Below are 10,835 nucleotides of genomic sequence, written 5' to 3'. Positions count from 1 at the left end.
ACATGAATGAATATGGGAGCAGAGTGCCAAGCGTATTAGAGCTGGAATGGATTCGATTTAATTGTTATCGATAATCGATAACGCAGTTTTTGTATTTTTGTACGAAATAACAGAAATGGTCACTCTGTGTTTGAAGGCAGTAGTGTTGCTAAACATCCAGTGTCATCGACATCAAACAATAGAAATGATTGTTATTGGCGCACAACTTAAAATTTATTCAGCAAAAATTTTTAGGTGTGCTACAAAATACATATGTAATTACATGAGTGTTTTTCGTTTTTTTTTTGGGTATGCATATGCGTATTAGTGTGTATGATATATACAATTAACTGAGCGGCGTAATAAACAGCATATATACAGTTAAACATATATATATGGTATATAAGTAGATTGGTTAGCAGATTTCGAAATCGAGTTTTTGTTTAGCTTGTAATTGCGCCGCATTGAGCATGTACACATAAATATATATGTCTATATATATATATTGTCTGATTTGAACAAATTGTATCAAAAATAAATGACAAAACTCAAAAACAAACTAAAAACTTTTTAAGTTATCAAATCAAATCTATCCATCATCTTCAGTAAGTTATCGGAGGTGGTATCAGTTGCGATGCTGGAGGTATGTGTATCAACACAACTTTGACAGTCCTTTTGTGTATGTGTGTGTGGGTGTGTGTATATTATTGTGTGGGTGTGTGAGAGACAACTACAGCATGCCAAAGCCTTTAGAGTAGTTGATAGCCTTAAGCAGCCGCTCCTCCAGCTTCTTTTTGCTGCTGTATTCCGGTAATAACAGCACGTTGAAGCAAGTGTGCGACGTTGGCAATCGATCGCTGTCAGGGCCATGACGTGTGATCAGCAATCGCAGGCACTTCAAGCCACCCACAGGAACACGAGCCGATCCTGTGGTGAACTCGAGCAACTTCCGCTTCGACTCGTGCGGCATGGCGTGCACAATGCTCCAGAAGTCCTGCACAATTTGCGTTTCCTCCGTGTAGCCGCCCTCGTACTCCGTCGAGTGCTCCAACTCAACAAAGTCAAACTCCTGCAAAGCGCAAAACCAATTTAAAATGGGAAATTTAAGTGCAATTCAATTGTAAAACATACGCGACTGCCGCAGACGAGCTTCTCGATCTCCTCGGGACGAAAGAGCAGCTTTAGTGGCGACTCATCGGTGACCATTTCGAAGCCCTTGCAAAACGCCTTAAACTGTTGTTGGATATTCACATTGAGCAAGAAATCGGCATATAAATTCACAAAGTGCCGCTTGTTGTGCTGCCCAACCAACACTTCACTGCCATGTGGCACGAGTTCATGCTCCACCATTTCGCCAAACACATTGCTATAGCTAATCTTGAACGTTTGCTCGAACACCTCCTCCATATCCATGCCCTGATAATCCAGCATATCCTGTAAGCTCTTAAACAACGTTGGACTCCAATCGCTTAGATCGTAGTAGGTCCCTCGGTAGCCCATGAGCTTGCGATAGACAACCATGGGAAAGTTCACGGCCAAGATGACATTGTTGTAGATGGCCAGACCAATAATAATGCCAATCAGCGTGAATTGTGCGCCATTCTCAAAGGGCGTTGCATTGAACCTGCCATAGAGAAAGCACAAATTAATGTGGAATGTGAAAAATAAGATAATTTGAGTCTACGCACCACATGTTGTTGGTTTCCTCCTGCTGCACAAACATGCCAAAGGCTGGATTGAATATTTCCTCAACAATCAGCTGAAAGAACTCTTTGGATACGCCGCCCTCATCGATGCCCTGCTCCCCGACAAACTCAACGACCAGCTGCTTCTTCAGATCCTTCGGATTACTCATGGCCACAAGCTCCAGCTGCAAATATAAAATGATTAGTTATAGGTTTTAAATGCTGGTCAGTCTCTAGAAGTATGAAAATAAAGCTGTTTTTAACAATAAAAATATTGCAAAAATAATCTAGCATTTTAACCACAAGTTTAAATTCTTATTTTAAATTATATTCGGTTAGCAACTTAAAATTTTTTTTCGTAATTTTATGTAGTAACGATTCCTTCTTCAACTCACCCCAATGAGCGCATCGTTGATGAGTTGATCGCGTCGCACGGTGAGCTTAAGATCGGGTCGAGCACCCTCCTGTCCATCCTGGCCAAAGTTGTTGAGTATTGAGTAGAGCGAGGAGTAACGTTCGCTATACATCCGCATTCTACAGTCATAGTACAATGCATCCACTTTGGTCGCCGGTGTCAAGATGAAGGCGTAAAGCATAAAGCAAAAATAGTTCGTGTGACTGGAGCCCAGTTCGCTTTCCATAGCCAGCGTCTTGTACGAGAGATAATCCTGATGCATTTGTATGTGCTCGCTCAGCGCTTCGTTGTAAAACTCCTGCAGCGGCACGAGAGGATCGCGACAATCGATAACTGACACTTGCAGGCATTTCTCGAGTGGATCTTCGGCAAATTTGGGCATATGCGGCTGTTGCATGGAGCTGTAGACAAAGAGATCTTCGCTCTCCTCGGGCACAGCAGCAGCGCTTTCTTGCTCCTCTTGTTCCTGCAACGGCAGACGGCACGAGGGACGCTCCAGCACGCTGGCCAAGATGTTGGCATAATAAACAATCTACAAGTGGTATTTAAATGGATTAAAATGGGTTTGGAAATCGATTAAGGTCATGTCCAACCTTTAGCACTTTGGTTACACTAATGATGTGTTCGTTCTCGCGCACAGACTCCTCGTCGAGTAGCACCTGCAGCGTGATCTGCTGCTGGCAGGAGGACAATAGCACCTGCAGCTGATCCGGGCAGTATTCGCCCCAGATTTGTGCCAGACGCGCCTGGGCACGCACTGGCATCGCTGCAGCGGCATGGCACAACTTGGGCAGCACACGATCCACATACTCCATGTCCGTCACGCTGTTGTTGGCGGTAGCTAAAAAAAGAGATGGGATTAGAGATGCAAATGGTGACTTTATAGCGACTCACTGTTGGTGACCATGTCGAAGCAGATGACGAGGCAGTGCAGCACTTGTTCCCACAAGTCCTGGCGGTAGAAGCGCAGATAGCGTATGTAGTCTGCCAGTTGGATGACGCTGCTCGTCAGCTTCTCAGCAATCGTTTGGCATGGCGAACTAAACAGCAGCCGCTTTACGTGCCGCAATCCCTGAAAGTCCACCTTGGTGCCTTTGTGTAGGAACTCCTCGATATCCTCGGCATTTCGCGATGTACCCATCGGTTCATCTTCATCGTCGTCGTCATCGTCGACGTTGTCGTTGCGCTCATCACCATATGTATCGCCATCGGTGTCGCCTGAACGCTGCTCATTGACATCAGCAGCTTCGGTTGCCTGCTGTCGTGTCCGTTCCTCCTCCTCCTCCTCTTGCCGTTGTGTGCTGTCTTCATCCTTGTCATGCTCACCCTCCAGTTGCCGCAACTGCTCCTTGTTCAGCGCATTCGCCTCCGGCTTCGGTGGCAAATGCTTCAGCTCCTGGCCGGGTGTGCATATAAAGCTCTTGCTCAATCGCTCCACGCTGGCAAACACATCGCCAATGGCCTGATAGAGACGCACATAGTTCTCCGCAGCCCGACACTGTTCGTAGAGCGCCTCCAGCGATGCGGCGTCCAGGAACTCCACCGGCGGCAACGTTGGTGTGCAGGCATCGGCATCCTCAGCCGTAGCAGCTGCAGCTGCTGTTGCCTCGATGGCCTCTATGGTTGGTGTGGGGTTTATGGCGGATGTTGCGTCAATTATTACCGGAGGCAGATCGATTAGATGTGCTGGTCGCTTGTTCTGCTCCTGGACTTGCGATTGCGACTGTGTGCTCGTCGTGGTTGTGGTGCTGGCGGAGGTAATGGTGCTGGTGGTGCTGCTACTATTGCTGCTGCTGCTGCTATCATTGGGCGACAGCATGTCCACATCCTGCTGCGGACTGCAAGCAAAGCAAAGCCATGTTAGCCAATTGTATAAATACAATACTCAATGGCTTAACTCACCTGCTGGTTGTGGGCGCTGTTGGCAGCGTGGGCGTGGCATTCTCACACAATTGTGCATCCTGTGAGAAGAGCTGCAATGCTCGGGCAGCCACCTCGTTGGGCGTCATGGGCGCCACCTTGCCGCTGGACGCACAATTGGCATTGGTGCACTGCGCATTGCCGCAGCCCGATTGCAGCTGATGGAAATAGCGTTGGATGAGACTTCGCACCGCCGAGCGTTTCATCTCTGGTGTGGCTCGTCCTCCGCCGGCTGCTGTGGCCGCCGCTGCTGCTGCTGCTGACGAAGTGGATGCACTGTCAAAGCAAAAGGCATATTTATTGACATTAAATCAAATTAACATAATTCAATTGCAAGACAACTCTCACCTTGAGACGCCTGGCAACGGCATCGGCAATGTTGTTGTTGCTGTCGTTGTTGTTTGCCGCGCCTCGTGTTCCTCGCCGCCGCCGCCACTCATTTGAGCGTCCCCCTCGCGCCCCGTTGTGGCGACTTCGTCGTTCTACCAATAGTAATAATAATGCTAATGCTAATAATAATGAGAACTCAACTCAATTGCCGTTGCGTGTGTTTCTTCCTTTGAAGGGGGGCTGCGGGTTTAAGAAGCGGTTGGCGACACTTGTCGCTTCTCTTTTTGCCACCGCGTTGTTTCTTTGTGTGCTAATTTGCAGAGCCAAATATGCACAAAAAGGGTGTAAAAAAATCGATGTCGATGTCCCTTTTTTCTTATGCTCTTCTTTTTGCTTTGCGCTTAGTGCAACCCCACAATGTTCACTTGATATCACTGACAATTCACAATAACAACAAAAGAATGTGTTGTTTGATGACGGTGCATATTAAATATATTATTTTAGTTTCTTTTATTTTGCAAAATCGTGTTTTGAAAACGCAGTCAAGGCAGAACACAGACAACGCACAGAGCCTTTTTAATATTGAAAATCATCAACAGAGCCGAGTGTGACCGCAGTTTTGGTTGTCAAATATACCATTTGCAGAGCTTGTAGATTGCTTGCACTTTGTTGGCAATTAGAAAGGCGCCACTTTTTGAAAAGCCTTTTAACAACGCTTCAACAACATATTTTATATTCTGTATTTATTATTTATTTATTATTGGAATTTTGACTGGTTATTGTTTTTATGATATTTAGATTCACATTAAGAGCATAACACTTACAACTTTTCAAAGATAATGCTTTGCACGATAATTGTACACAAAAATAAGTTAAATTAACTGCAAGGCTAAGAAAATTGTAAAATATGAGTTTATTTTACTGTATGCCACTTATTTTAATAAATAGATTCAATATATGTTGTAACTGCACTTGCTTTTGCAATGTAGCAAGTGCCAATATACCAACATTTATACTGTTGGCAGGTGTTGTTAATGTTGCCCTATGGTAGAGAAATAAATGCAATATAGAAAAATATAGGTAAGTATTCTGCTAATATAATTTCGTATTTAATATATAGCGAATACATTTTTTTAATTTTTAATGTATTAAAGCATATGACGCATAAGATTTGTGGCATATCAATTGCCATAGTATCCAACTAATTCTCTCAGTGTGCACATATTATCGAATCAGTGTTGGTAAACGCGCGTACTCGACTGTTTTTATCAGCTGTGTCTCATTTTTTCAGCCTGCTTGACTGTGAGATTGACTGACTGCTGCTAGCCAAAATAGAAACGAAGATCGCGCAGCAAAAATAAAAACACCACAGCAGAAGAGTGAAAAAAGTGTTTTACGCTGCAGCCGACGAACAACAATGCGATGGCCAATAAGCACTAAATGCGAACAACAACAACAACAACAGCAGCAACAGAACTTGAACTGAAGAGGTAAACAAACAACAACTGGCGATGACGTCGACTGCGACTCCGATGGCAACTCCAACTGCGACAGCCGAAAGTGGCAATTGCCAACTGCAGCTGCAGCTGTGCGTGCGTGGAAATGTGCCCTGGCCTGAGTTACCGGTGCATTTGCGTTCCGTGTTGCACGACAATCAGCGCGATTACGAGAAATATGTCTTCAACTACAGCCTGAAGAATCAGTTGCGTTTTCGTGGCAATCTCGCCTCAAAGGTATTCCGACAGGAGCAACGCTACTACGAGCTGTTGATACAGAAGAACATCAACGGACTCGGCGTGTTTCCCTATCATCTGGCGGATATTGTGACCAAAGGGTTGCGTGTGACGCCCTTTAATTATTATCTGGACGTGCTCAGCCAGCTGCTGCGTAGCGACAAAAGCTACGACACCTTACCGAACTTTACGGCAGCGGACTGTCTACGTGTCCTGGGCATTGGACGCAATGAGTATTTGGCACTAATTAGCGAGCTAAAGACGCATACACCAAGATCGTTGTTATTCAGTGCCAAACCGAATCCTTTGGACTTTCTGCCGCGGTTGCCAGTGCGTGTGCACATGGAGCCCTGGTGGCGTCTGGACATTGGCTATGTGCTGGAGACGGACATACGTATGGTGACGCCAGCCGAGCGCAGTTTGCTCGATGATCTCATCGATTTTGGCGCTCAGCCGGCGGGCAAATGTGATTATCATGTGCTGCAGAGTTTGTATCGCAAGGGATTGATCTATTTGGATGTGCCGATCAGTGGAGAGGATCGCATTAGCATTCCACCGCTGCGCAACTTTGTGATGAATCGTGTGAGCGGCGATTACTTCGAGAATCTGCTATACAAGATCTTTGTGAGCGCCGACGAGCACATGACCATGGCGGAGTTGGCCCAAATGCTGCAACTGGAGTTGGACAGTGTTAAGCAGGCGGTGAGTTTCATTTGCCGCCTGGGTTTCGCGCAGCGGAAGCAGACGGAGTACGAGGCGGGGCAACATCATGCCAGTTGGGCGGATTGCAATGTGCAACAGTTGCCGCAGACGCCGCAAATCACGCCGCTCAACTACAATCCGCATGCGAGCTTCGATGGCGAAGCGAGCCCCAAGACACCCAAGCAGGACAAGGAGAAGGAGCGAGACAAGGACAACAGCAGCTCGATTGGTTATCTCTCCTCCGATGGCAACACGAGTGATTTTAGCTTTGCCAACATGAGCACGCCTAAGGCGAACGCCACAGGCAACCACAACAACAACAACAATAGTCACAACAACAGCGATGAACAGGAGCTGAGCTCCGAGCTGGAGGATGTCAGCGAACGCACCACAACCACCAAGGCAGCAGCATTAGCAACTGCCGCAGCGGCGGCTGCTCAACCAAAGAGTGGCAAGCGTGTGGGATTCCTCTTCGATTCCACGTTGACCGCCTTTCTGATGATGGGCAATCTGTCGCCGGGTCTGAAGAATCATGCGGTGACCATGTTCGAGGTGGGCAAATTGTGCGAGGAGAGTCTGGACAGCTTTCTGGCCGAATTGGAGCAAGTGTCGCTGCTGGATGCTGAGGGTGAAGGCGATGTCTCGCGCTACTTTGCCCATGCGGTCATCTTGCGTTCCACCATCTGCTCGCTGCGTCCGCTGTTGCCGGGTGGCTTGGATCTGTTGCGTCTGGAGTGCTTGGAGGGACTCGATTGGCAGACACGCGATCGTGTGCTGGAGAAGAAGTACAAGTTCATTGTGTCCGCGACGCCGTTGACAGCGACGCTCAGTCACATGTTTAGTATTCCGTTCTTTGGGCAATTCATGCGCAGCTCCGATGCCACGCCCATGTGGAGCAAGTTGTTCTACAACCACATCACAGGTGAGTCCGCAATAACAATAGAGATTAAAATATAGTGTTTGTGACTAAACTTGGGAATATATTTAAAATTCTAAAGTAAATACCATAGGCCTAGTCGTCTGTTCCTCTGGATATCAAAGATTTACTGAACTGTCTCTCCTAAATTTTGCAACAACACTTCTGTAGTTATTACGTAGCTCAAGTTTATTTTTAGATTAGTCCACGCTCTCTCACTTTGGCATAAATCGAAAAAATCCAAATTGTTTCTCAGAATTTTATTGCGATAAGCGATATAAATTTTTTATCTACATTAAACTAAATTTGTATAATTTATGTACGTCACATTTTCAGATAAGCCGAAACCGGTTAAGTACAATTTGAAAGCATTAAAAAATATTAAAACAATATAAAAAAATGACAAATGTGGAAACAATGTATTTCACAATGAATCAACTATTTAGAAAACTAATACGCGGACTAATTTAATATGATTTTTAAATCAATCTAAATCATTCAGACATTGGATGAAGTCAATAATCTATTGTCATTTTATCATTTAACAACTTGCCAATGGATTCGTGTATTTTCCAATATGTATTTGCTTGATCTTAAAAACGTTTAAAACTTTTCAATAGATTTATATTTTGTGTTTATCTTACGCATGATTGGCATTACACTAATAATATAATATTCCTTGGCTGCACTTAAAAGATTCATTGATTTATCTATAAAGTCAGATAAGAAACTAAAACTAAATAGTCTATAAAAATAGTATAAATGCGATTATCTTATCACAATGTAAATTAGCTTAGTTCAATTTAATTAGATAACATAAGCATGGGGGCTTGTTACTTCTAATATGCAGTTAATAAATGAAGCAGTTAAAAAAAACAATATTTGAGAAAGATAAGGTTGAGTGTGCTCGACTGTGAGATACCCGCTACCCATAGTGAATAAAAGCAAAACAGTGCGGTAAAGTTTAAAATTATACTAAATGTAGCATACAAATATTTAAAATATGGCTATATTTGGTATATTAATATAGAACTATACATTCATAATATAGATTTTTATCGCTTTGAGGGGCGGAAGAGGGCGTGACAAAAATTTAAAACAAACTTGAAATGCGTGCAAACATAACAAGCGCTTCAAAAATTAGATCTCTATATCGTATAGTCTCTGAGATGTAGGTGTTCATAGGGACAGACGGACCGGGCAATATCGTCTCGGCTGTTGACGCTGATCAAGAATATATATACTCTATGCGGTAGCGATAGAAATAAGTGCTAAGAAATAATACTGTAATCCATTTCCTGGACCAAGACAGTACGTGAAATTCTTCGTTGGCACTCTCATTCCACCCAGTCAAAAACATATAGTAGAATTACTTTACGATTACATTTAAATAATAATTCAAATTCATTTCAATTGAATTTTAACGTCTCATCGATGTCCTTATTCAGAGAATTGTCTAACAAGTATCTCGTCAGTCGAGCACACTCTGCTATACACCATATTATCCTGTTTAATCACTCGCATTTTGACTTCCATGCAATATTTACCTCTCATCGATACCCTTATTCATTTTATTCGATCTACAGATTGAAATCACATTAAATCACTTTCTACACATTCTAATGAGTATCTTGTTAGTCGAGCACACTTTGTTGTAATCTATATTCTCCTGTCTAATCGCTTTCCCTCTTTGCCTTCCAGGCTATGGTCCGCCCAGTTTGCTACTCTGCCGCGGCACAGTATTAAAGTCGCTGCCACGCCTCTTTCTGGGCTATGGCAAGCTGCTGGTGAACATACTGCACTCGGACTCGTATGTGCTCAACTCGGAGAACTTTCGCAATCTGAACGAGCAGCTGAAGAATGGCTGTGTGCTGCTCCAGGGCTACGGCATACGCAGCGTTGGCCAGCTGCACTACGAATCGTTTCCATTCCAGCCAACAGATGCCCGCCAGGCGAAATGGGCATCGCATCGGGCGGTGCAGAAGTTGGCCACACATCTCGATCTGCGCCAGCAATGCGGCTACATCACATTCCTCAACACGGGCGTGCCCGATCTGGGCTGTGAGGAGTACGAGCTGCAGGTGCGTCTGAAGTTGCCGCAACGCAAACGCGGCTCGTTGCCAACCCCAGCGGGGGGCGGTGCAACTAAATCGCAACATGTGCCAAATACGGATCAATTGACCAGCTATCAGCTGAAGAGTCCCGACGAGAATCACTTCGCGGCCACCCCTGAGCACGGACCGGCCAATGATTACACCTCTGCCGACTGCAGTCAGCTGCTGGCCAGCGAGCTGGCCAATTGTGCTAGTCCGCGTGGCGAACTCGTCTCGCAGAACTCGGTGGAGTTGCCGCTAAACGAGGGAGCTGGCGACGAGGATGAGGAGATTGAAACCGATGCCTGCACCGAGGATTGGACGCTGCTCGAGGTGAACTTTGGTGTGCCGCTCTTCGATGTGGACACAAACACCCGCATCTGCGAGCAGCTGGTGCAGCAACTGAGTCGTGATGCCAACCTGGAACAGTTGCCATCGAGTGCGCAACAGATGCAGTCGTTGTTCCTGGAGTTTGTGCGTCAGTGTCTCTACTTTGAGGATGATCCAGCGACGCCGGCGCAGCTCCACGAGCCATTGCAGTCGACGCGTCCATTGCCATATCCACGCATCAATCTGGCCTTTGAGAACGGTCGCGTTGGCTATTGGAATGGTCGTTGAATCACCGAATCAGCGCGATAAGAATACTTAATAGCCTCTAATTGACCCAGTACTATTTTTCGTTTTGCTTTTTTTTCTTTTGTCTGTGTGTATAAAAGCAAAGATAACCAATTTTATGTACATGTAGTTCTAGAACTTTATCAGACCCGCGAGCCATTAGACTATCTATCTTGTCTTGTATTCCGCATTCCGTTTTTTTATTAGTTATGTAAGTTTATTTTTGGCTGAGTGGCAATACGCGATCTAGAGGCAAAGACACACACACACACCACACTCCAAACAACACACACACAAATACAGAAGACAGACAGACGGACGGACGGACAGACAGATGGACGGTTACACAGATACTGCTCGTAAACATACCATTTATATATGCATACATATAACTATGTAGCTCTAAAATAAATGCAATTTTAACAACTTGTAAACAAGTACTCGCTG

The 10,835-nt window shown here is 45.1% G+C and overlaps 2 protein-coding genes across 2 annotated transcripts; one reads left to right on the top strand and one right to left on the bottom strand.

Moving 5' to 3' along the window:
- Positions 1 to 188: 188 nt before the first annotated feature.
- LOC117567183 (ubiquitin-protein ligase E3A) lies at positions 189 to 5,083 on the bottom strand. Its single transcript, XM_034247008.2, has 8 exons — positions 4,348 to 5,083; positions 3,982 to 4,275; positions 2,974 to 3,917; positions 2,673 to 2,920; positions 2,060 to 2,611; positions 1,668 to 1,849; positions 1,111 to 1,603; positions 189 to 1,048 (listed from the first exon to the last, which is right to left on the bottom strand). The coding sequence occupies exons 1-8, from the start codon at positions 4,437 to 4,439 to the stop codon at positions 710 to 712; spliced, it is 3,144 nt and encodes a 1,047-aa protein (XP_034102899.1). The 5' UTR covers positions 4,440 to 5,083; the 3' UTR covers positions 189 to 709.
- Positions 5,084 to 5,617: 534 nt separating this feature from the next.
- On the top strand, positions 5,618 to 10,824 carry LOC117569007 (protein FAM91A1). The gene is made up of 2 exons (XM_034249994.2): positions 5,618 to 7,686; positions 9,382 to 10,824. The coding sequence occupies exons 1-2, from the start codon at positions 5,841 to 5,843 to the stop codon at positions 10,389 to 10,391; spliced, it is 2,856 nt and encodes a 951-aa protein (XP_034105885.1). The 5' UTR covers positions 5,618 to 5,840; the 3' UTR covers positions 10,392 to 10,824.
- The last annotated feature ends 11 nt before the right edge of the window (positions 10,825 to 10,835 follow it).

Source organism: Drosophila albomicans, chromosome 3 (genome assembly GCF_009650485.2).
Source record: "Drosophila albomicans strain 15112-1751.03 chromosome 3, ASM965048v2, whole genome shotgun sequence".
Classification (NCBI taxonomy): domain Eukaryota; kingdom Metazoa; phylum Arthropoda; class Insecta; order Diptera; family Drosophilidae; genus Drosophila; species Drosophila albomicans.
The sequence above is the reverse complement of the archived record's forward strand: the minus strand, read 5'-3'. Positions and strand labels throughout refer to the sequence as shown.

Bases quoted from the DNA above. Each gene is read 5' to 3' on its own strand.
- LOC117569007 (XM_034249994.2), top strand. From the start codon at position 5,841: ATGACGTCGACTGCGACTCCGATGGCAACTCCAACTGCGACAGCCGAA. The intron at 7,687-9,381 runs GTGAGTCCGCAA...TTTGCCTTCCAG, and splicing joins GTTCTACAACCACATCACAG to GCTATGGTCCGCCCAGTTTG.
- LOC117567183 (XM_034247008.2), bottom strand. From the start codon at position 4,439: ATGAGTGGCGGCGGCGGCGAGGAACACGAGGCGCGGCAAACAACAACG. The intron at 1,850-2,059 runs GTGAGTTGAAGA...TTATATTTGCAG, and splicing joins TCAACGATGCGCTCATTGGG to CTGGAGCTTGTGGCCATGAG. The intron at 1,049-1,110 runs GTATGTTTTACA...TGCGCTTTGCAG, and splicing joins AGCTCGTCTGCGGCAGTCGC to GAGTTTGACTTTGTTGAGTT.